The following is a 25300-nucleotide window of genomic DNA, read 5'->3' as shown; positions in this document are numbered from 1 at the left end:
TTTTCCATCAGCTCAAATAAACTATCAAAGTGATTGTCCTATTATTTTTGTCCCTGCTATGGAACCATCTGCCTGAGTAGCCTTGAGAATTCTCGAGTATTTCCTCTAACCATAATAGCCTTGCTTAATAACTTCCTATCAGTATGAGCACCAAATTTGTCAAGTCCAAGATGAAACACTCCTTTTTATTTGAGTCTTAGCTTTTGCCTCAACGCGAGCATCCAATCATAAACTGTGGCTGACTGACAGTCTAGTATTTTTCTGTCTTCCCAAATCCGTGTGTGTTGCAACAAATTTAATTTCTTCCATTTTTATATGCATTAGTGCAGGAAGTAGGGGATCACCGGTCACTACTATGATTTGAAGATGATTTTTATCATGAGCTGATGACAATATGAGTCATATAGTGTACAAAGTCATTTATGTGCTTAGCAATATTACTGAATATATCATACGGAGTTTGTAACAACTAACAAACATTATGCATAGTGAAAGGCAGATAGTTCCTGAACCTTGCGTTCATGCGTTGCTACGTCACTACAATTTATGAGACTTGGAATTGTACTTGTATACTCTCCCATTACTCCATTAGACCATAGTAATACGACTCGTAGCATAACATGAAATGTGTAGTACTCCGTCTGCACCAAGCTTAAGCCGTAAGAGGTAAAATGGGTCAAGTAAAATTATTAATGTATCCCCCATTATAAATTATTGCAACGATTAGACTTTTTATGTCAAATCCGAGATAGTACATGATTACTAAACCCAAATCGCTGACTACAAAATCTACATAGTAAACTCGCAAGACCTGAGTGCAAGAATTTCCCGCCCTTTGTTCTATATATACCCAATTAAACTGAAGTCGTAATTACTATTCATTCCTCTATTTCCCAAACTCAAAATTGTACTCACCCAAATTCTCTCTCCTCAACCAAAATATGTCAAAAATAGAATTCCTCCGTCGTATGCTCCTCGGCTGCTTCACCGTGACCACCGCACCCACCACCTCCGCCACCGTCACCACCGCCGCCGCCACTACCACCACCACCACCAAGAAACGGCTGAGCACCTCTCTAAGAGACGATATTCTCTTCGACATTTACAAAACTCATGATTCTTTCGACGATGACGATGACGACGACGACGACAACGACAACAACATTGTGATTTCCGAAATGGCAGCACCACCGCGGCCTTCGAAATCGATGGTAATCTGCACCTTCTTCGGGCAGCGAGGTGGGTCCCAGTCCCAGTCCCACGTCTGGTTTTGCGTGCAACTGAACCGTCTCTCTCCGAAACCATCTCTCCTTCTAGAACTTTCTCTCTCCACTCGAAGCCTGGTTCAAGAAATGCGAAGCGGGCTCCTTCGTATTGCTTTGGAGTGCAGCAGCTTGGAATTCAGCTCTTGCCCACTTCATCAAGTCCCTGTTTGGAGCGCTTTCTGCAACGGAAGACGGGTCGGGTTCGCGGCCCGACGAAAGCCCAATCAAGAAACCCGAGAAATGTTGAAGAAGATGGAGAGTATTACAGTGGGTGCTGGAGTAATTCAAGAATTCATGTATATGAGGGCCAATTATGAATGGGTTGTTGGAGGTGCCAATTCTCAGTCCTTTCATTTGATCAGCCCGGATGATGGCCCGGCTCAAGAGCTCAGTGTTTTCTTGCTCAGGTCTTCTTCTTCTTCTGTCTCATAATTCTATCAGGGGTATTTCCGGTACTAACTTTTTTTTACTTGGCTCCGTTTTCTAGAGAGAAAGGTGCTTGAAAACTATGCGTTTTCTTGCGACTTAGACTTGTCACTTTATGGGGTCTTGACTTCTTTAATTCTTTTAATTGTAACTTTTTTTTTTTTCTCTTATAATTCTTGTAAAAGATAGTCTAATTGATTGATGGTGGGAATTAGAGTGTTTTGGTATGTTTGTATGTAAAAGATTGATTGGTAATAGGAAAAGAGATTGATGATGTATTGTAATAATTGAAAGCTGATACAATGCAGAAGATGCATGAAAGCACATTGATGATTAAGTGAGGAAATCATTGCTTTTAGTATTCAACCAATTTTAAACTATATAGATTCCTACTTTCTTCATTTGTTTTTACTTGATATGTTTTATTTATGGTGAATTCATGATTGTTATGGCGCAATTTTAATCATCAATAACTTTAATTCTCCATGGTTAAGACGATTTTATCAAGATTTCACGTAAATATGTTTTTATTTTCTTAAATATAATTTACAAAACACAATTAAAGGAGGGTTAGTAAATAATGTAAAAGTAAAAATGAGTAAGTATGAATGAACAGAAAATATATTTTAATTTTTATAAAGTATTTGTAGTGGCTTTTGATAGTGATAGGGTGATCTTAAACGCATTGGGCTGTAAGACCAGATAAGTAGGATGTAACATTAGGCCATTATGGTATAGCTATTATATATATATATATATATATATATATATATATATATATATATATATATATATATATTCACAAGCGACTCTGTATGTTTCTTTAGTACAGAGTAATTGTTTGACTTTTATAATTTATAATATAAATACGTATATACTTATAAGTTTCTCTAGCATTAATTATTTTGTTTATTTTTGTATGAATTAAACTTTAATTACTTATAGTATTTATTATTATAGAAAAATAATAGTAATAGCTCCTTTTGTACAAACAAAATTATAGAAATTATAAATTTTTTAAAGAAAACAAATTACATGTGGATCCGTGTGAAATTTTGGACTCGTGGATCCTGATGAATATCCTTAAAACAAGTATGGTCCGAATCTAGCAGGATCCGGTTTAGTTTCGTTCCGTTGCCACCCTTACTAGTTCTTATCATGAGCCTAAGAAATTATGATCATGTAATGAAAAAGAACTTTGGTACATTGCTCATTAGTCATTTGATACGTGATGCTTAGAAGTATTACTAAATAAATCCAAAGCAACAGCATTGTGCAGGGTTGCATGCATATATTTCCTGCACCTTAAGTTTCTACACATTCCTCATGTAAGGCACCAACTATTGCAAAAAAACATATGAGAGTTCAATCAGTCCAAAGATATAGGTCTGACACCAGAATTTCTTGGTCTCTACCTACTTGAATCTAAGTTGGACTCTACCAAGGGTTTAAAAAAAATATTAAAAAGGCTTGTTAAAAAACAAATTAGCTGAAAAAGTAGGATAAAAACAAAAGAACTGGATAAGAGAATGGACCCCTTTGTACCATGAGTTTTCATCCCCAAAATTTTTACAAAATCATGGCAGGAGATTTTTTACCCGTAGAAAATGGAGTGGGTCTTCACATTGCCGAGAAGATCAACATCACATGTGAGTGGGTGAACTTCTCCCACGAGAATTTGAGGTACGAGCTTCAAGACATCGAAGAAAACTTCTTCACGCTCAAAAACATGATGATGGAGGCGAACGGGTTAGATGTTATGGGAAACAATTAATCAATTCTAACTAAACCCAGAAAGGCGTTTATAATCAATACCATTGAACATCAAGATGGTATTCTAAGCAATTAGGTAGATACCATCAAAACAATAGATGGTATTACAATGGTACCAATATTTGTCTAAAATTTTTAACACATAACATAAAATTACTCCAAATTAACGGAAATAACATGTTTATAATCAATACGATTGAACATCAGGATGGTATTCTAAGCAATCATGTAGATACCATCAAAACAGTTGATGGTATTGCAGTGATACCAATATTTGTCTTAATTTTTTAACACATAACATAAAATTACTCCAATGGTACCAATACTAACTATACGCTACTTCGGAACCGCGACAACTTCACCGACCCAGAATTTCTGAACTCAAAGGCTTCGTCTCCTTGAATTCTTGGTCTCTCGTCTCTTCGCCCCTTTGATTTCTCTCTATTCAATTTCTCACTCTCCTCAGTAGAGTACTCAAATTGCTTTCTTTCTCCTCTAAAAGCGCACCTCTTTACAATTAACACTAGCTTCTTTTTACACTTTATAATTCAAAATTTGTACTGAACACGAGGGGCCCACACCTCTGCGTTATTTATTTATTTTTATTAACAATAGGACAAATTTTATGTAAAATTACCTTTTAACCTTGGTAGAGTCCAACTTGGACTCAAATAGGTAGAGACCAAGAAATTCTGGTCTGACACAAATTTCTACATTATTAAAGCACGCTGTTTAAAATGATATGAATTTGAAAGACGAATGTTAACATTAAATTGCACTACACTACATATCTTCATTGTTGAAAGTATTCTCCATTTAGAGATTTGAGAGTACAATTTTTATTCGGCTTAAGACCAAAATAATAACTAGGTTAACATGATAAGTCTAGTATGCATCAAGTTTATGAGGTAAAATGCGTGTAGCTAAGATACATCATCACTAAAGACAATTCGTTGACTATAAATTCTAATAATAATTCTAATAATATACCAAGTATTACTTAGTGAAAAAATATTAACATATTATCAAAAGAGGATTGAATATTAATCTGAGAAAGAGTCAATTTTTTTTTACCAATTCACGCCATCTTACACTGATTTCATAGTTTTATAACAGCAAATACTCCCAAGGATTGTTTGTGAACACAGAAATTGGCAGGTAATACCAAGTCAGTACCTGCTTAAAACAGTAGTATAAGTTAATACATCAACTACCTTAAGACTTAGTTAACATGACATGATAACTTTCTTTGACAAATTTATGTGCTCAACAAAAATATGGCCAATTCAACTCCAAAACAATCCATCAGTAAAACCTATAAAAAGGGTGTGTTCCCAAGCAAGAAACCATCACAACTTACAAGTGCTCAAACTCATACAAAAGAAATAAAAGTTCATTATATTACAGCTAGTAGAAACTAAACGATAATTAAATCAGACATCAGAAACCATGGCAGCTTACAGATTCATTGCGTACTTAACACTGTTAGCTCTAACATCTAGTGTAGTCTTTGCCACCGATCCTACGCAGCTCCAAGACTTTTGTGTTGCCACAAATGACCCTAAAAATGCATGTAAGATTTAATTCCTGTTTAACTGCATAATATTCCAATATTTGTATCCAAGTAGGAGTTAACTGTATTTTTTTTCTAAGCAATAACACTGATTTATGTTATGCTATTTATTATCTGCAGTGTTTGTAAATGGGCTATTCTGCAAGAATCCAAAGGCAGTTACAGCAGAAGATTTCTTCACCAATGGGCTAGACAAACCTGGTAACACTAACAATAAGCTAGGCTCAGCAGTTACTCCAGTGGCAGTAACACAATTGCCAGGACTCAACACCCTTGGCATATCACTTGCCAGGCTCGACTTTGCTCCATATGGCCTTGTTGCTCCCCACACACACCCCCGTGCCACTGAGGTTTTCACAGTGATGGAGGGTACCATTTATGTTGGTTTTGTTACCTCTAACCCAGCGGATAATAGTGCAAACAAGCTCTTTACCAAGGTTCTCAAAAAGGGAGACGTGTTTGTTTTCCCACAAGGTCTCGTTCACTTTCAGCTCAATGTTGGCAAAACTCCTGCTTTTGCCCTTTCTGCTTTGAGTAGCCAGAACCCAGGTGTGGTCACTGTTGGTAACGCTGTTTTTGGGTCTGAAGCACCTATCTCGGTTGATGTTCTTTCCAAGGCCTTTCAGCTTGATGCTAATGTCATCAAGTACATTCAGTCCAAGTTCTAACTGATTACTTCCTGATTAGGAACAAACAGAACTATGTAGTGCAGAGTGATCAATTATTGATTTCATTATGTTTGCAGATGTTTTTATTTTCTAATACCATTGTTTATTCGTTCAAATTTTACAAAAATAAAAGAATAACATATTTATACAGTATTGAAAAAGTTTATTGAGCTGTTATGAATACACTATCTGTTTAATATTTGCCATGGAAAAGAAAGCAATTAAATCATAAGTTTGCTCCCAAGTAAACTAAGGAAATGTTAAATGATAAACACAAGATGTATTTAGAGCTCTCTGACTTATATGACACATACTATTTCAAATAAGAACAATAAAACTACAGCTATAATCTTACAGACAGTTAGGTAGCACAACAAATTTCAATGAATAAGTGAAGAACTTGGGGATAAACTTTTTTTTTAATTTTTTTTTTTATTTTTTTTTTATATATTATTTAATAGAAAAAATGGACATCAATAAAACCACAAACATGTGGAATGCAACAAGTCATTGATGTGTACTAAAAATTAATGCACAATTTATTCACAACATCATTGCTGAACGCACATTCTATATCATGAAATCAGAAATAATACAACAGATCACATGGTAACTTGGTGAGTGAGGTTAAATGTTCTTGAATGAACTCACAGTCACACTCACATATATTAAAACATAAGAGGAACGATCACAGGAGGTTTTGTATAAATAAAGGATATGAAAGCTTCAAAGTCTTAATCCATGTTTCCAAAGAAGCATTTGAAGTTTTGAACTGTTAGAATCTGAAATGCTTCTGATAGAAAAAGGGGTGGATGAATATTGAATATGAATCGACTCTGGTACTGCTAGCATAAGCTCAATATCATTTTGCAGAAAGCATAAGGAACGATATAACTATGACAGGAATCGACAAAGAAATAAGGCCATCATAACTTAAAGTTTACTGGTTTTTGTTAGACTTCCCATAACTCCGCCAGTGGGTTTCCCGCTGCCAGTCCCAAGCCTGGATAAAGGAGGAGGGTTACGGTAGGCCAGTGACAGCCAGTATAAAACTTCGTCACATCCCATGACATGAGCCAAACAGATATTTTCGTGGGGGCGTTCCCTACTCAGCGACGCGCTGCACTTCCTAGACCCGGGTGTAGTGATAAGTATGCAAGGGTTGCTAGGTCGTCGCCCAGAAGCGACGCGCCACATTGCCCGAGTGTGGTGTCAAATGAGCAAGGGCGTGCCATTGGGGCGTTCCCTACCGAGCGACGCGCTGCACTTCCCAGACCCGGGTGCAGTGATAAGTATGTAAGGGTTGCTAGGTCGTCGCCCAGAAGCGACGCGCCATATTGCCCAATTGTGGTGTCAAATAATCAAGGACTTGGAGTTGGGATCAGGAGGGAGCGTGGGAGAAAAGAATTTAGTTTGCGGATTGGTTCTTGGAATGTGGGGTCTCTTACGGGAAAATCAGCAGAATTGGTAGAAGTAATGAAAAGACGACGCGTGAACATCATGTGCCTCCAAGAGACAAGATGGACAGGAGAAGGAGCTCGAGGCTTGGTTTTGGGGTATAAGGTATGGTATGTTGGGCAAGAAACGAGCCACAGAACAAGGAATGGTGGAGCTAGGAACGGAGTTGGTGTGGTTCTCGATGAGAGGTTGGCAAAAGAGGTGATCGAGGTCTATCGGAAGAACGATAGGTTGATAAGGCTGAAGTTGCTATGTGGCAAGGAGATTGTGAATGTTATCAGTGCTTATGCTCCCCAAGTGGGTTTAGATGCAGAAGAGAAACGACAATTTTGGGAGGACCTAGACGAGGTGGTGCAGGGTGTCCACCACTCAGAGAAGTTATATATTGGAGGGGATCTAAATGGGCACGTTGGGGCGAGCCGAGATGGCTATGAGAGTGTCCATGGAGGCTTTGGGTATGGGCAGAGGGACGCCGGTGGTGAAGCTATTATGGATTTTGCCCAATCATATGATTTAATTTTGGCTAATACTTGGTTTAAGAAGAGGGATTCACACTTGATAACTTTTCGGAATGGAGCAAATGCAACTCAAATAGACTTCCTGCTCACAAGGAGCATAGATAGACAAAGTTGCATAAACTGTAAGGTTATCCCAGGGGAGAGTGTGGTCACCCAACACCGGCTATTGGTAATGACTATTCGTCTGAAAGAGAAGGCGAAGAAAAAAGTTAGACAAGAAGAACCAAGGATAAGATGGTGGACCCTAAGGGATGCAAAAGCTAAGGTTTTTACAGAAAAGGTAATTGAAGAAGCGGATTGGGATGGAGAGGTGGATCCGGACATGACCTGGTTACGAATGAAGAACTGTTTCCTAAGAGTGGCCAAAGAGGTCTTAGGGGAAGTAAGGGGAAGAACTTCGGTACAGAGAGATACTTCGTGGTGGAATGAAGAGGTGAAAGCAGTAATTAAGCAAAAAAGGGAATGCTATCAAGCCTTAGGAAAATGTAGGAGTGATGAAACCTTTGCAGCGTATAAGGAGGCTAAGAGTAAGGCAAAGGCAGCTGTTCGCCAAGCAAAAGAAAAGGCATATCAGGAGGTTTATGAAAAGCTTGATTCCAAGGAGGGAGAAAGGATCATTTATAAGATGGCAAAGAGAAGACAAGAGGCAAGGAAGGATATTGGCATGGTGAAGTGTGTCAAAGATAAGAACCAAATGGTCCTAGTGCAAGAGGAGGGCATCAAGGACAGGTGGAAGGGGTACTTCGATGAATTATTTAATGGAAGTAATGGAGTTGTGATAGGAGATACCTCTATGAGTGATGAAGAAATCAACATGGAGTATGTGCGAAGGATTAGGAGAGTAGAGGTGGAGATTGCACTGAGGAAGATGAAACCTAAGAAGGCGGTTGGCCCTGATGGGGTACCGATAGAGGTGTGGAGGTGTTTGGGTAAGATTGGTATTGATTGGTTAACAAACCTTTTCAACAAGATATGGACGGCTACAAGGATCCCACAAGATTGGAGGAAGAGCACCTTGGTCCCGGTTTATAAAAACAAAGGAGACGCTCAAGATTGTTCTAACTATCGAGGAATTAAGCTTATGAGCCATACTATGAAGTTGTGGGAAAGGGTGATTGAACAAAGGTTGAGGGCATGCACAAGCATTTCAGATAACCAATTTGGTTTTATGCCTGGGAGATCTACTATGGAGGCAATCCATTTGATAAGACAAATGATGGAGTTTTATAGGGTAAAGAAGAAAGATCTTCATATGGTCTTTATTGATTTAGAGAAGGCATATGACAAGGTGCCAAGAGAGATACTTTGGTGGGCAATGTTGAAGAAAGGTATCCCACGAAGGTATGTAGACCTAGTTAAGGATATGTATCGGGATGTGTCAACAAATGTGAGGACATGCGGAGGGTTGACAAAAGATTTCCCTATTACAATCGGATTGCATCAAGGGTCTGCATTAAGCCCTTTTCTTTTTGCAACGGTTCTAGACGAATTAACTAGACCAATTCAAGATGAGGTTCCATGGTGTATGCTGTTCGCAGATGATATCGTTTTGGTGGATGAGACTAAGGATGGGGTTAATGTCAAGTTGGAGCAATGGAGGCAAAGGTTGGAATCTAGAGGGTTTAAGCTAAGTCGGAGTAAGACTGAATATTTGGTATGTCGTTTTGGCACTCAGAGGGGGACAAGCAATGAAGTGGTGAGTTTGGATGGAAAGGATTTGACCATGAGTGAATGTTTTAAGTACCTAGGGTCGATCATCCAAAAGAATGGTGACATTGATCAAGACGTGACCCACAGGATTAAGTCAGGGTGGCTTAAATGGAGAGCGGCCACGGGAGTGCTATGCGACCGCAGCATTCCCTTAAAGTTGAAGGGAAAATTCTACAGGACTGCCATAAGACCAGTGTTGCTCTATGGTACAGAATGTTGGGCTTCTAAGAAAGAGCATATTAAAAAGATGGAGGTTACGGAAATGCGCATGTTAAGGTGGATGTGTGGAAACACTTTAAGAGATAGAATCAGAAATGAGGTTATTCGCAAGAAAGTAGGTGTGGCGGGCATTGTAGATAAATTAAGGGAAAATCGTCTGCGTTGGTTTGGACATGTAAGACGGAGACCCGAGGGTGCACCGGTGCGAAGAGTGGAAGAGTGGGACCATGGAGGGATTAAACGAGGAAGAGGGAGACCAAAGATGACTTGGTTGGAAGGAGTGAGGAAGGATATGAAGTGCATGGATTTACGTGAGGATGAAGTTTTGGATCGTAAGGGATGGAGGAGAAAGATTTATGTTGATGACTACACGGAATAATCAAATTTGGTTCATGTTAGCCGACCCCACTTTTGGGATTAAGGCTTTGATTGATTGATTGATTGATTGTTAGACTTCCCATGGCTCTTGCTTTCTCCCTGAGTATGTATTTTTGTGCCTTGCCAGTTATTGTGCGCTGCAGATCCTCAAAAACAACTGTCCGAGGAGCCATATAATGAGGCAAGCGATCTCTACAAAACTTAATTATATCTGCAGAGGTAACATCATTACACCCATCCTTCAGCTTTACAAACGCGCAGGGTGTCTCCCCCCAGTGATCATCAGGACGAGCCACAACAGCAACTTCTAGAACAGCAGGATGACTAGATATTACATCTTCTACCTCAATTGAACTTATATTCTCTCCCCCAGATATTATTATGTCCTTTGCTCGGTCTTTTATCTGAATATAGCCATCAGGGTATTTGACAGCTAAGTCTCCGCTATGATACCATCCATTCTCAAAAGCCTCCTGAGTAGCCTTCTCATCGCTCAAGTACCCATTCATGATGGTGTTTCCTCTAAGCATAACCTCGCCCATTGTCTTTGCATCAGCAGGCACACTTTTCATAGTCATAGGATCTTTTACATCCACTTCCTCAAGCCCAAGATGGAGCACTCCTTGCCGCGCCTTAATCTTTGCCCTTTCATTCGGAGGCAAAGCATCCCACTCAGGCTTCCAAACACAAACTGTAGCAGGGCCGTAGGCTTCTGTCAACCCATATCCGTGTGTTACTGCAAACCCAATCTCCTCCATTTTGAAGAGTACTTGTGGGGCTGGTGGAGCACCACCTGTTATCGCTACCACCTTTCCTGGAAGAGGCTTCTTATCGCCATCAGGAGAATTTATGATCATGTTAAGAACTGTTGGTGCACCACCCATGTGGGTAACTTTATACTCAGCAATACTACTGAATATATCCTTTGCAACAACATTGCGCAGGCAGACGTTTACACCACCTTGAGCTGCTATACCCCATGTAAAGCACCAGCCATTGCAGTGAAACATAGGGACAGTCCACAAAAAGACAGGCCTCGTAAGCATTTCATTCACTAGAACTGTAGCCAAGGAGTTCAGATATGCACCTCTGTGGCTGTAAACAACGCCTTTAGGACTTGAAGTTGTCCCAGAAGTATAATTCAATGCAATTGGATCCCATTCATCTTTTGGCTTTCGGATCTCAAATTCAGGATCTCCAGCCTGTACAAGATTCTCGTAATCAATGGTTGTATTTTGAAGCATGTCAATTCCAACTGACATCAACTGTTCATCGAGAACTAAGACAATGTCAGGAAGGCTAGAGCATGACTTGGACATGTTTTCCAATGCTCCGCGTACAGTATCCAAAAACTGATAATCTACAAAGATGAGTTTTGCCTTAGAATGTTTTAGCAAGACAGACAGCATTGCAGAATCATGACGGATATTCAAAGAGCAAAGGACTGCTCCGGCCATTGGAACAGCAAAGTGCAACTCATACATTGCTGGAGTGTTGGGGAGAAAAGCAGCAACCTAATGTAGAAAATGGACAGTCAGATGTACCTAAGCCGAAACAAACAAACAAAAACAAAAATAATAATAATGTATGTACAAGCACAGATTTTTTTTATTACACCATTTTCAACCTCCGTTAGTACTAAACAAAGCTAAAACATCGTGCAATGCATCATTTGCATGATAGAAAGCATGTACATCATAAACAAGAAGAAGGTTAGGCCTAACAGGACGTTTAGATGTGAAATATGTTTCACCAGCATTACCAATACACTCCCTTTAATTTGATCACCTGCTATATTTTCAACAATCAGCTAAACAACCATTTTTCTCTTCTTTAAATGGCTTCGAATTGCCTACATTACACTGGTATGATGGTATATATCTAATGTAATGTTTGGAATTAGGGGAGTATGTCACAATTTTTGTTAAGTACCACCCAGAACTGATCCCCGAATCCAGATTAGCCCATGGGTAAATCCGGTGGAACACAAAAATAAAACAATTTTTGTCAAGTCAAAAGTCAAACTTCCCTTGATCACTTCAAACTGTTTTGTAAAATTGACCACATATATACCAAAATCAATTGGAAATATGAGAATTAGTACGATGATGAAAATTCGTTTATCAAATGTAAGTTTATCTTGTAGCACGATCACTTCATTACTTGGAAGTATAGCCACAAAAACGGACATCATAAAACAGGATATCATTTGATACATTCCTTGTACTACCTCCATTTCATATTATTTGCAATGATTTGACATAGAGTAGAGAGAACAAATGTCTAATCGTTGCAAATAATATGAAACGGAGGTAGTATATCGAAGCAAATCGGAGGAAGTATGTACAAAGTGCACAAAATATACATGGATTTGATCAGCAAGGGTCCACACTTTAATACGAGTACTAGAAATCATGACAAAAATAGTCATATATAAACATACCATCCAATCATAGTATATTTTCCGTTCCTAAATGGCTAAATGCATGCAACTTATTGCAACATTTAAATCTATACACCATTAATACATTTATTTCGATCACAATATATGAAAATAATAAAATGTTATCATGTAATATGTTCATAAACTAGTCTTAATGTGTATATTTTCAAGTATCAATTTTCTTAAAATTTCTAAAATACAAAAATTTCATACACAATCAAACTGTTACAAGTATTTAAGAACATGTACAAGCATAAAATTGAACGTGTTAAATCAAATTCAATAAAAACTCAAATTGAGAACCAAAGAACAACTTATCACCTAAAATTATGCGCAACGATAATTGAGCATAATCGAAAAAAATTAAGAACTTACAACATCGCCATAAGAGATAGACAATTGGGTGAGAGCAGAAGCAAGTTTAGTACACCTAATAAGAGTTTCTCTCCAAGTATACTTAACATTTCCATAAACAACAGAAGTTTGATCTCCATAAACAAGTGCTGATCTCTCCAAAAAGCTTATTGGAGAGAGTGGAACATAATTTGCTGAGCAACGAATTAATCCCTCCATTAATGAGTTCTAAAGCTTTATTGTGAATTTAGTAAAGTTTTGACTTTATTTTTTTGGGTGGAAAGAAGAGACAAAAGAGATTCGTTAAATAGAGTTTAAACCGTTAATATATGGATTGTTTAATTAGAAGTCTACTTTAAGTTTTGTGTAATAATTCATGTTTTGGTCAATTTTAATTTGTAATGCAATAATTCATTTTAAAGTCAATTTTAAGTTGTTAGCTTGTAGTAATGCAATAATTCATTTTAAAGTCAATTTTAAGTTGTAAACTTGTAGTAATGCAATAATTCATGTTTAGTCAATTTAAACTTTGGCTAATCAATCAATCACCGAACTATTTGTAATAAACAAGTTCGTTAAATAGTTTGGAATGACAGCGTAAAATTGCAATGTTTGTAATGTACCCTTTTAGTTATTTGCAAATAAATCTTAATCATATCATTTATTATGAACTCTTCACTAATATTTCAAGGCTAACAAGTTTCAAGGTTATATCATTATATTATTTGTACATAATATCACAATAGTTAGTAATATAGTCGAATACAACAAAACCAGAATAGATCCGAACAGTCAATAAAATAACCAAAATGTTATAGATCCGAACAGTCAATAATATAAACGACTTATCATCACATTATGTAGCCTAAGATAACCCAAACTGATTAACAAAATTTGATAAAACGACCTATTATGATATTATCCACCTCACCTATTGATACAACACAAGCATAATACACCCGAACAATCAATAAAATAACCAAATTGTTAAATAAATATGATATACACTACTTATCATCACATATATGCCTAAGATAACTCAAACTGATTAACAAAATTTGATAGAAACGACCTATTATCACCTCACCTATTGATGAATAAGGAGGGAATGATCAACATTATAGAAGATTCAATTCGAAAATCACCGAATTTAGTTGTTCCGAGACTTGATAAAAAATTTATGATGTCCACCATTGATGGACTACAACAACATACAAGCAAAACATCTACCATTATAATGTCCCATGAGTAGAGCTTATCCATCAACAACTTTGACATAGGCAATTCTACCACCCATAGAAATGAAATGTGACATATCAATAAATCTTTCCTCAATTTTGTCTAAAATCTATATTCCTTTCTCCCCCCTTACTTCCTCCTAGCTCTTGTACTAGGAGCCTTCCTCGCCGTCTCATCGACATTCATCGGTGCCACCGGAAGTGGAGGCTTCCTGGCGGTGCTCCTCAAAGCATACCTCGGGTGCTCGCTACGATCCACAGAAGAGTAAGTAGCCGCTGCCATCATTGTCTTTTTAAGACTATCTGTTTTCTTCCTAGTATCCTTCTTCTTAGTAGTAGAATCAAGCTTAACACCTAAATTATAAGCAGATTTAGGCTCATCATCCCCTGTTTCACTCTGTTTCTTCCTTAGCCTTTCATTCCTTCTTTCTGAATAAGCATTGTAAAACCGACCCCTCTCAAACTGATTAGTACCTCCAATTGATGAATGACTGCCAAATTCAGTATTTTTCGCGTTGATTGCGCCGAGCTCATCTTGAACCATCTTTGCTAGTGCCCTCAATTCACAAGAAACTGTGTTGTTTTCTGGCATATTTTCTGATCCTTTCATCTGGGGTTTGTTCATCATAGCTGCAATTACAGATAATTTACAAAATAAACCCATTATAAAGCATATATAATACGTGTTCTGTTCAAAACCAGAGTATATAAATATAATAATCACACACAAAAAATTAGAGCCCTGAAAAACATACCTTATCATAAATTGTATCGGTTCATTTCTGATTAACAATAAATTAATCCATTTTCTTTTTAATTACAAAGTTTTTGAATATAATCAGAACCCAGAAAAACAATCAAAAAATTATGTAGGTTCATTTCTGATTAAAAATTACAGAAAAACAAAAACAATTATCAAGAACACCCAAAATTAAGAAAAAAATTGGATCCATTTCTAGTCAGTTTTAATTTTGACAAACACAACCTTATAGTCTAAGTGTCTAACTTAACGCGTTGATTGGTGTTATTAATCAATGATTAAGAATGAATAAACTAACGGGTATCATCAATTTTTTTGAACTAAATTATATTTCATCAATTATACAAGTATATATCATCAACCCACCAAAAAAAAAAAAGAAATAAATAAATAAAATAAAAACTTTGAATTGAAAATTACCTGGTGTTCGAAGAGGGGTGTTGGCAATGATATTGGAATTGGGTGGTTGAAGAGGACGACGGCCGCGAAGCGTCATCGGAGATCTTGCAAGCGGTGGTTTCCGATCAGATTTCATCCTGAAACAACAAAACATACAGAGAAAAACAAGAGCAAGAAAATGGGCATTAATAATAAAATATAATTCCAAGTTTTGTGATTGAGAAATAATAATGGAAAATAAAGTAGTAAAAGTATGAAAGATTGAATTTTTAATTGATTTTGACCTTGAAAAATTGGAAGAACTTGGTCTAACAAGTTTTACTGATTCTGAAATTAGGGTTCTAGTTTTGGGGTTTTTGGTTTGAGAATTGTGGATGTTTTGTTCGTAGAATTATTATTGTAATGGAATTACAGCGACAACGGGCGGCTGTTTGAATTTTTAAAGGTGAAGGAGCGTGTAACGGTCAAATCAATCCGACGGCCTTGGACTATTTTAAGTGTTTTTGGACGGATGGATTATCACCTTCCATGTTTAGGAAAGATATTTAAAAAGAAAAGAGAAAAATAAAATAAAATAAAATAAAAAATGCTGCTAGTCCACGTCACCAACTAGAAGACCAATACTAATTAAAACAATAATAAAAAAAAAAAAAGACAAAGGCCAAATTTAAGGCAATATTTGACTCATGGTGATCTAGTAATATGTAACTCGATCTTAGTTTATTCGGAAATTTCACCGAATGCCCCTAAGTTATTTTTTATTCACCAAATACCCATCAAAATTTTTAAATTCACCAAATGCTCCTGAGTTTAAGAAAAATATCACCAAATGCTCCTGAGTTTAAGAAAAATATCACCAAATGCCCTTAATATGCCACGTGGCGGCCTCTAATTGGTTTTTGTAATATTATATTAGTTAATTAATTATTAAAAAAAACTTTAAAAAATTAAAAATAATTAAAAAAAAATTAAAAAATTAAAAAAAAAAAGAAAAAAAAACCCCACCACCCAAGACCCACCCCACCCCACCACTGCCACCATGCCAGATCCCACCCCTCCCCCTGCGCCGGTGGTCCCAATCCGCCGGCAAGGCAAGCCCCCCCACCCTCGACACCCTTCCCCTACCCCCAGCCCCCTCTCCCTCCGTTTCCCCTCCCCTTAAACCCCTCCTCATCCCTCGAAACCACCCCCCTCCCTCGCAGCCGGTGTCGAAACCCCCTCCCCGGCGCCGACGAACCTTTTTCACCCCACCCCCGCCATCCCCACCCCATTTCCACCCTAAACCACCACCCAAAAAAACCGAAAAACCCCTTAATCGAAAAAACCCCAAATCGAAATCTAGGGTTTTGATTTGGGGGTTTTCGATTTTTGGGGTTTTAGGGTGTCGACGATGGTGGTTTAGGGAGGGGGGAAGTAGGTGGAGGTGGTAGGGGGATGGGGGGAATTAGCGTCGCAGGCGCATGGGGATGGGGGCTGGGCGCCGGTGGGAGGGGAGAGAGGTGTTTTTCGAGTGTGGAGGGAGGGGTTTAGGGTGGGGGGAACGTTATTCTGGGCAAGAGAGGGGCGGTGACGACATTGGATAAGGGGAGGGAGGGTGGTCGGCGACGCAAAAGAGGACATTGGTCGCCGGTGAGGTGGAGGCAAGGGGTTGGGCTGTCGTGTGGGGTGGTGGTGCGATGGGGAGATTGGCTGGGGGTTTGGTTTAATTTTTTTAATTTTTTTTTAATTTTTTTTTTAATTTTTTAAAGTTTTTTTTAATAATTAATTAACTAATATTACAAAAACCAATTAGAGGTTGCCACGTGGCATATTAGTCATTAATGACTAACGATGTTTAACACCGTTAGTTATTAAGGGCATTTGGTGACATTTTTCTTAAACTCAAGGAGTATTTGGTGAATTTAAAAGTTTTGATGGGTATTTGGTGAATAAAAAAATAACTCAGGGGCATTTGGTGAAATTTCCGTAGTTTATTTGACTCGTTATTGTTAACTCGTCTATCATTGATCAAATCAGTGAATAACTTGAAATCAAATCAAGTAATCATTTGTTCATATCATATATTCCATAACTCTGTTCACAATTATATAGGTCCAATAGTACATTCGTAACACTTGGATTGTTCAAATTATGAAATGCTTGATCGAAGTTCAAGGATGACCCAATTTAAAGATTATTCGATCTAAAATTAATCCTACACAAATTTGACCCAAACTTAAGTTTACTAGCTAGAAACCCATCTCAAACTTGGCTCAATACAACCCAAACTTGTAATTAAACCTAACTTTAATTTGAGTCTAATCAAAGTCAACATGCACCCACAATGGTAATTTACCTAACATAACATGACCCAACTTTAACCTGACCCGTAAACCCAAGCTAGAAGCTAGATTCACTAAACAGACTTGTTCAAGTTTGAATCACAACCTAATTTGATCTGTTCCCAATCTGACCTAAATATTCGAGTGAACAGCTTAAAATGGAACTTGTAAGCCTCTTGACTCTTTGGCATAACTCCTTGCTGAAATTTTACATTCACAATAACATACATTGGTAACAAAACTCTTCATTTGATTTATTCAATCTCTTCCATGATTACATGATGAAACTGCAATTACATAACCATGTAAGCAATCTAGCTACTTATTTACACTAAGAGGTAACCACGAACAAAAGGAAAGTGCATGGATGACAGAAGAGGTACACTGATTTTGAAGTCACTTGCTGTGGAGGGATTACAATCTGAGTCACCAGGCCGTCCACTAACCATGATCTTGTCTGTTGATGGAATCTCCTCTACGCTTGGAGCAGCATTTTTTTCCACGGGAGCTGGTTTTTTTAGTACAGGGCTAACATCCTCAGCTCCATCAGCCTCTTCTTCTAGACTATCAGCAACAACGGTAGTGGTTGCGACAGTCTCATCAGGATAATCTTCTACTCTGTAATATGCCTATGGAACAAAGAGATATATAGTTAAAAAATGGTTGTACTTAAAGGAGCGAACATATTCTTTGTAACTCAACAGAACCAGGGCAAGGAAAACAACATAACCGGCTTGACAGTTGCACCATTGACGTGGTGCATTGATTATCTTACAACCACTCAACAATTAGAAAACTAAATTTCTCATTATCAATTCTCAAAATCACACCCACCCAATCATTTAGGCATCGTGAGATTGTTGTACGGTTAATTAATGTAGCAAGAACTTGATTGTGCAACACAACCATTTATTTGGCAAAGATATGACTAGCTCTTGATGTGTGTAGAATTCATAGGTTAGTGGAATAACAAGGCAAGAGTCACTAGTGGCATTTGTGTCGTGTGCACAACTCTATTCACCCCATTCTTCTCCTCCCCCAACAGGAACTTAAAAATATTGAGTGGGTTGGGGATTATCAGCTGGGCAACCAACAAGAAGCAAAAAGATCATCATTTCCATTGGCAGCCCTCAACTTCTCTCCTTTCTGTTCTATTTAACCAAAAGATACTCAAGTTTGGTTCATTAATGAATCAGTTATTATTAGGCAGATAAAACTGAAAGAGAAATGTGAAATAATCTGAATTTATGGCCAAAAAGAAAAAGAAAAAAAAATATGCATTAATCAAAACCAAGACCACCACATAATCACATCTCTTGATTCTGACCAGCTAATAAGACTAGATGAATTACCACAGCTGCTATGAAAACATTGCAATCAAGCAAAATCATATGAAGTAGATGTCTGATGGGATAAAGTTTATTGTAAGCTAGCAAATGAACCATGTTTCTTTTCAATACAATGAAGCGAGAGAGTAAATAATGTAGATGTATACCACACATGTACGAGCTGGTGATAGGACTTTAAAGGAATTAGGACGGTTGTTGAAATTTGTATCAGGAACTCCTGGTATTCCTTCAGGATTTGTGAAATGATCAACGTCATGACCCACCTACATATAAAAAAAAAATATTGCACACAATTGCTCAGTTATGGTCAAGCAAGGGTTGAAATTGTATAAAGTTATATGAAATTTTGTTTGAGAAGCCAATACAATATGGTGAACAACCAGCTACATCCTTAGGCCTTACCCTTCCTCTTCCACCGAAGTCCAAAGCATCACTATCAAGTGCAACACGATACTTTCCAGGCAGATCACACCCAATTTTGTAACTGCAAATGAAAATCACACATAAAATAATTCTAGAAAGGGAAATTCGTGGGAAAATCAATCATCAGCAAAGTAATAAATAATTTATTCCTAAAATGATAAGGATTAAAATTCTCACAGCATAAAGATCACAAGAGAATTTGTTTACCCTTCGTATGTATTCTCTGGATGGAAGTTGAAGACAAAGACCAAATCGCCTCTCTCAAACACAATAACCTGTAAAATTTTGAATATATATGTCTTGCGTTACAGGAAATGGGAGAGAATAACTTGTCATCGTTATTATGACAACTGCATAAACATCAACTAAAAAGCTGCAAGTATGAGAAACAACACTTAATGTTTGCTTCAAGTACCCATACCTTGTCTTCTTCATTTGTACTGCTGACAATTTGTTTTGATGAAGAAAGAAATGAAAACTTCTCATCCAACAAATTCATGGCACGATTGAATGCATTCAGGAACTGGACAGAAGAAACCAAAAACTGTGATCAAGACCCCTTTTATAAAATTAAGATTCGATATTAGTGACAATCAGAATCTCAGAAAGTAGATGACCAGCCAGCTCTCGTTTCTTATGTCTATAGCACTCAAGAACTCTGTTTGAGGCTTGACTGCTTCAAAGTGGTAAAATGTATATTTTGTTTCGGCAGGTGTGTGTTTTAATACCTTGTATCTCAGGTGATCTGTGTCAAGCAGATTCCACTGACGTCTGCACATATCATAACTCCAACCATTTCCTTCTCTGGGGAAGTCGATCCATTCAGGATGGCCAAACTGATAATCAATAGAGGATGCATTACAGCCAAAGAAGAAAAACATAAATTATACAAAAACATTATGTTCTGTTTAAGCTGTATATTGATACATTACTCTGAACTCAATCTTAAACAGGTTTTCCCTGCAGTGTAGAAGGTATGAAGTTTTATCGCTCTAGACATCCCAACACTGTCATTAAAAAGAATGGAATCCCCAAGAACTAACAGTCTAACAAGATCTCAACCTCAAACGCTTACCTCATTACCCATGAAGTTAAGGTAACCTTCCCCTCCAAGGGCCATTGTAATAAAATGTATCATCTGCAGAACAGTTAAATGATTTTTAGAGAAATATCTAGAATCTTCTAGCCTTCAAGGTAAGCAATTTAAGGAAAATATACCCATAAGTAATTGAGTTTATATAGGAAAATATACCCTTAATCAATTGAGATTATATAGTAAAAAAGTGACAAAGAACCAAACCTTATGAAGTGCAATCCCTCTCTCAACTATGGGCGAAGCTTCAGTCAAGCAGGACATTCCAGTATACATTTCTTGGTCCATTAGCAAAAATGCCATTGTTTTGTCTCCAACTATTCCCTGCAGAAAATGAAATTACAATCATGAGACATATATAAATATATAAGTAAAGGATACAAAGGAAAACAACAGAGAAATAAATAAATTGATTTTACAAGAAATACGAACATGTACTCTATTCGTATTCAGTGGTTCAAAAGTGAAAAGAAGTGCTATATGTAACTCTTGAATTATGAAGTGAAGTAAAGATTGTTTTCAAGACAATAGTATTTGAACTGAATAAACTGCAAAGAAGCAGCCACTGCAGAGAAAGGAAGAACTTGGACCTGATCATGACTTTCAGCATAAGCTACACACTTCTCAGTGTATCTTCTATTAGTCAAGCTTAACATGATTTCATTCATGGACCATTCTTCATCCTTCTTATTTTTCAGATAGTCAATCCACTTGTCAGGGATAGCCATTGCTAGGCGATAGTTAAACCCAACTCCCCCTTCAGAAACAGGGCGGCATAATCCAGGCATACCAGAAACATCTTCTGCGATAACTGTAGCATCAGGAAAAATGTTGTAAATCAAACGATTAGCCAGCATCAGATAAACCACAGCGTCAACATCTGTTGCCTCACTGAAATACTCATTATAATTCCCAGAGAAACCCATGTTAATTCCATGATGATGATATAGCATGGAGGTTACTCCATCGAAACGAAATCCATCAAATCTAAACTCTTCAAGCCACCACCTTACGTTTGATAAAAGGAATCGAAGAACTTCCCAGTTTGCATAATTGAACAACCTGCTATCCCATAGCTTATGATAACCACGGTCTCCAGTATGAAAGTATGATTCCTGTGAGCTTTGTCCAACATCGAAACCATTCAAACCGTCGGTAACATTGTTGCTGGCATGGCTGTGAACAACATCCATCAATACTCGCAAACCTAAGCTGTGAGCCTTGTCAATCAGATACTTAAGGTCCTCAGGGTTTCCAGATCTACTGCTCACGGCAAAGAAGTTTGTCACATGATATCCAAATGAAGCATAGTACGAATGCTCCATGACGGCCATCAACTGCACTGTATTATAATTGCTTGCCTTAATGCGAGGCAAAACATCATCTGCAAATTCCCTATATGAATTTACACGTGGCTCTGAGCTACTCATTCCAACATGGGCCTCATATATTCGAGGAGCTTTTGGTTTTGGAGGACGAGGATGCTGAAATTGGTAGCTTGCATTATGAAAAGTAAACTGAGTTAGCAAAATCTCACTCCATTATATATAATGCAGTTTTATGTCGATTCAACCAGTACCTTTCTTCAGGAGGAGGCTCCCAGTATACCCCATCATATGGTGCTGCAAATCGCGAGGGATCCACAGTGGCATATTTGATCCATGCCGGAATTCGGTCAACCCAAATTCCATTTCCATGCTTAAACCGAAACTTAACCCTTGAATTGTGAGGTATAATGGATTTTCCACCTACATCTGGTATTCTAATGCTCCAAACACCAAACTGGTTCTTTTCCATCTTGTAGTTGGAACCATCCCACCCATTGAAGTCCCCGATAAGTTGAGCCTCCCTAGTTCAATGAAAAAAGTTACGATATTTTAGAGATTTAGAAAACCAGAAATCTCAGCTTAAACAAATTAAAGTCCTTTAGACATGTAACAAACTTACTGAGCAGCAGGAGCCCATTCACGATACACAATGCTCCCTTCTTCACGATTGAAACCAAATTTCAAGTATCCTATACAATAAACATAAACAATATGAATGTATAACTAATATTCCTACATGCCAAGCTACATGGTGACAAATGGTGGCAGCATAGACAGGCTATAGGCATGAACCAAATATTCTTCACTTAATACAGCATAGAGACATAATTTACGGTTGATGCATTACTGGATACTTCAACCTAATTAAAAGATTAGTGTTTAATCGGTAAAGATTTTAGCGGGATGTCAGTGCAGATAAGAATATCACCTTGAGAAAATTGCTCAAGACCGCCTTCGTAATTTTCAATGAGCTGATTTTGATCCACGTATCTCTTCACTCTGTATTCAAAATGATCTTTGTAGGGTTCCAAGGAAGGATCCACATCCAGGATTCCCAGATTCTCTGTCTCTACTTCAGCATTTTCCATTGCTTGACTGCTTTCAGTCGCACTGGCTGAGATTGCAGGACAATACTTCATCTATCAAAGAAAATGGGCATTTTCCAGTACTGTGAGGGTTTACAGGATATATTGCACATCAATAAAAACAATTAAATTTTCAGCAATACTCAGTTATTGCAAGATGTTGATGAGCTCTTCAACATTGGAGATTAAAATCTGATGAAAATTATTTCATAACCTCTTCAACCACCGAATATACAGATGATTACTTTAAGCATCATAAATACTCATGGGATCCAAAAAGTAGCATTTTAGTAATGAAAACATACTCGATGCACTATGTCAACTTTTGACTTAGGATGCAAGGTATTGCGCCTGAACAGATTTTTTGAACTGCAGTTCAATGCTAATGTCTGTGCCAAAATTAATTCTTTGCTTGTTGAGCCCTGTAAAATTGCTAGCAGTTTTTAGTGAAACAACCAACAACAAGATCCTAGTATTTGCATGCAAAATATGAATTGACTTTATAAGAAAATAAGAAAGACCACATCAAAAAGAATCTCCGTTATACACCTTGACAGCATGATATCAAGTTAAAAGTAAGGCCAACAATTTAATTTATATCAGTGCAAGAACATTAAGTACTTAGTCACCAAAATCAAAAGATACAAAATGAAAGGAGAGGCACAAAATAAAATTAGTGTAAAAAACTGATAAAATAACAGACAGAGGGATGTTAGGAAACTCAGTATACTCTTTACTTCTTGCTGCTAATTTTAAATGATAATGAGAGTGATGGGAAAGAACAATATTTAATGTTTAGCAATTTGACAAAGCCCTTCTGAAATTATCTCCCTTTCTAATTCAGTCTTATACTTCCTTACACAAAAAGCCAGATCATTATCTTTGCACGATGAGCTATAGTGCATGGCAAAATGGCAAATAGCTCAATTCAACATCTTCAAGCTGATTACTAGTTTACACATTCAGCCATACTCGTTTAATTCTTTCTTAGTTAGCTTTGTGCAACCCAACTGCAATACAAAACTTATAAGCTTAAAAATGCCATAACTAATTTATTTATTTATTTTAAAAAAAAAAAAAAAAAAAAAAGCAAATCATGTCATGCACTAACACACAATACCATCTAAACAGCCACTCATTATGGCAATATACCGACACAATTGTGAACAAGTAATTGTTATCATCCACCAGTCTTACTTGCACCACAAAGGATAGTCAGAAAACTCAGAACACACCCATTAAAAAGGAATTATACTTGCCTTAAGCTCAAAGACAGCAATATTTGTAAAACTGCTTAAGTTGTCATTAAAATTTAGTTAACTTTTATAGCTGGTGCAAAAAACAAATGATGTTAGTAAAATTGTAAACTGTCATTTGTTTCATCACATAGGCCAATCATTAACGACCGGCATTCGAAGGCCTTACAAGTCTTCCAAAATCAAGTTTTGCAAGGGAAACAAGTCATTTATACAATTCCTTTTTCAATTACATACAATGATACAACAAACAAAGAATGCAAAACAATTCATAGCCAATTTGATTAAAACCCTTGATTTCAATTCCACAATTCAGATTTATAGCCATAGCATTCAACATATCAGCATTTTCAAGCATTTATGCAGACCTCAAATTCATGCAATATCTAACCATCATATTCCCCCAAAATAAATGATTTCCCACTGAAATTCCTTCAATAATTCAACAAAACTTCTCAATTTTCTCCTAAAAACCAAAATAGAATGTCTAATTCAATGAAATAAACAATCTTTCAGGTATTCAAAACTCACCCATTTGAAATTGTTGGCAGAAATTAAAGAATCATTCAACAATTTGTCATTTTTCATCAAAATTCAACAATAATTGCCAATTTATAAAAATTAACAAAAAAAAAAGTTTTAAAGGGCATTAAATTACCCTATTGGCTGAAATTAGAAATGACCCAACTGAATTTGTTGCTTGAACACCCACTGCAACATTCATCTTCGTCTTCTCCACTCAAAATATCTGCTATATCATTTACTTACATGCCATTTTCTGCAAAATATTTGATCATACAAAATAGTAAAATTATATAATTATGTAGAGCGATTATAAGTACTATATATATAAATCATATCAATGAGAATTAAACAACAGAGATTACTGTAATCAGTGTTTAATTAACTTACTAAGACAGTGACTGTATTTGGGTTGTAAACGTGGAAATTCTTGACAAAAAAAATCGCTTTTTTTTCTAAAAAAAGTGTAAAGATTTCTTGTGACGAGGTTATAGGATCATTCCACCTGACTCACGATTCACTTCACTAGTGTGTAGTGAGTGAGTGCCGTCTACGTATTCCCGCTTTAATTGATTTGTTGATTTTGTCGATATTTTTAATATTTTTTCGAAAATTAAGGAACATACACAAGGCTAGCCTTCAATCAAGGCTAATATTAGGACTTGTTCTTATTTGTTCCTTTTATATAGTGCATATTTTCATGGTTTAATCTTAAAAGGTAGGTTTGATTATCAATTTTTA

The 25300-nt window shown here is 37.0% G+C and overlaps 5 protein-coding genes across 5 annotated transcripts; 2 read left to right on the top strand and 3 right to left on the bottom strand.

Moving 5' to 3' along the window:
- The first annotated feature begins 914 nt into the window (after positions 1–914).
- On the top strand, positions 915–2141 carry LOC145640788 (protein MIZU-KUSSEI 1-like). The gene has a single exon (XM_081692020.1). It carries the CDS (start codon positions 942–944, stop codon positions 1695–1697), a length of 756 nt encoding a protein of 251 aa, XP_081548146.1. The 5' UTR covers positions 915–941; the 3' UTR covers positions 1698–2141.
- Positions 2142–4913: 2772 nt separating this feature from the next.
- Positions 4914–5705, top strand: LOC145640787 (putative germin-like protein 2-1). The gene is made up of 2 exons (XM_081692019.1): positions 4914–5037; positions 5158–5705. Exons 1-2 carry the CDS (start codon positions 4914–4916, stop codon positions 5703–5705), a joined length of 672 nt encoding a protein of 223 aa, XP_081548145.1.
- A 4292-nt stretch (positions 5706–9997) lies between these two features.
- LOC145640786 (butanoate--CoA ligase AAE1-like) lies at positions 9998–13004 on the bottom strand. Its single transcript, XM_081692018.1, has 2 exons — positions 12807–13004; positions 9998–11502 (listed from the first exon to the last, which is right to left on the bottom strand). The coding sequence occupies exons 1-2, from the start codon at positions 13002–13004 to the stop codon at positions 10006–10008; spliced, it is 1695 nt and encodes a 564-aa protein (XP_081548144.1). The 3' UTR covers positions 9998–10005.
- Positions 13005–13802: 798 nt separating this feature from the next.
- On the bottom strand, positions 13803–15692 carry LOC145640784 (uncharacterized). Its single transcript, XM_081692016.1, has 3 exons — positions 15467–15692; positions 15204–15319; positions 13803–14653 (listed from the first exon to the last, which is right to left on the bottom strand). The coding sequence occupies exons 2-3, from the start codon at positions 15316–15318 to the stop codon at positions 14154–14156; spliced, it is 615 nt and encodes a 204-aa protein (XP_081548142.1). The 5' UTR covers position 15319; positions 15467–15692; the 3' UTR covers positions 13803–14153.
- A 1848-nt stretch (positions 15693–17540) lies between these two features.
- LOC145638797 (1,4-alpha-glucan-branching enzyme 1, chloroplastic/amyloplastic-like) lies at positions 17541–25251 on the bottom strand. Its single transcript, XM_081689834.1, has 15 exons — positions 24950–25251; positions 24696–24815; positions 23087–23203; positions 22625–22835; positions 22316–22385; positions 21948–22217; positions 20959–21865; positions 20576–20692; positions 20351–20413; positions 20004–20111; positions 19697–19798; positions 19483–19550; positions 19255–19336; positions 18999–19115; positions 17541–18132 (listed from the first exon to the last, which is right to left on the bottom strand). Exons 2-15 carry the CDS (start codon positions 24759–24761, stop codon positions 17830–17832), a joined length of 2601 nt encoding a protein of 866 aa, XP_081545960.1. The 5' UTR covers positions 24762–24815; positions 24950–25251; the 3' UTR covers positions 17541–17829.
- Between the last annotated feature and the right edge of the window lie 49 nt (positions 25252–25300).

Source organism: Chenopodium album, chromosome 7 (genome assembly GCF_948465745.1).
Source record: "Chenopodium album chromosome 7, dcCheAlbu1.1, whole genome shotgun sequence".
NCBI classification, from domain to species: Eukaryota; Viridiplantae; Streptophyta; class Magnoliopsida; order Caryophyllales; family Amaranthaceae; genus Chenopodium; species Chenopodium album.
Note: the sequence above shows the minus strand (reverse complement) of the source record. Positions and strands in the feature narration are given on the sequence as shown.

What these genes read in the sequence shown, in the direction of transcription:
- LOC145640788 (XM_081692020.1), top strand. Translation starts at nt 942, where the DNA reads ATGTCAAAAATAGAATTCCTCCGTCGTATGCTCCTCGGCTGCTTCACC.
- LOC145640787 (XM_081692019.1), top strand. Translation starts at nt 4,914, where the DNA reads ATGGCAGCTTACAGATTCATTGCGTACTTAACACTGTTAGCTCTAACA. An exon ending in AAATGACCCTAAAAATGCAT is followed by an intron (nt 5,038 to 5,157) that starts GTAAGATTTAAT and finishes TATTATCTGCAG; the next exon opens with TGTTTGTAAATGGGCTATTC.
- LOC145640786 (XM_081692018.1), bottom strand. Translation starts at nt 13,004, where the DNA reads ATGGAGGGATTAATTCGTTGCTCAGCAAATTATGTTCCACTCTCTCCA. An exon ending in CTATCTCTTATGGCGATGTT is followed by an intron (nt 11,503 to 12,806) that starts GTAAGTTCTTAA and finishes TTTCTACATTAG; the next exon opens with GTTGCTGCTTTTCTCCCCAA.
- LOC145640784 (XM_081692016.1), bottom strand. Translation starts at nt 15,318, where the DNA reads ATGAAATCTGATCGGAAACCACCGCTTGCAAGATCTCCGATGACGCTT. An exon ending in CACCCCTCTTCGAACACCAG is followed by an intron (nt 14,654 to 15,203) that starts GTAATTTTCAAT and finishes CTGTAATTGCAG; the next exon opens with CTATGATGAACAAACCCCAG.
- LOC145638797 (XM_081689834.1), bottom strand. Translation starts at nt 24,761, where the DNA reads ATGAATGTTGCAGTGGGTGTTCAAGCAACAAATTCAGTTGGGTCATTT. An exon ending in GAGCCTCCTCCTGAAGAAAG is followed by an intron (nt 21,866 to 21,947) that starts GTACTGGTTGAA and finishes TCATAATGCAAG; the next exon opens with CTACCAATTTCAGCATCCTC. An exon ending in CAGATCACCTGAGATACAAG is followed by an intron (nt 19,799 to 20,003) that starts GTATTAAAACAC and finishes TCTTCTGTCCAG; the next exon opens with TTCCTGAATGCATTCAATCG.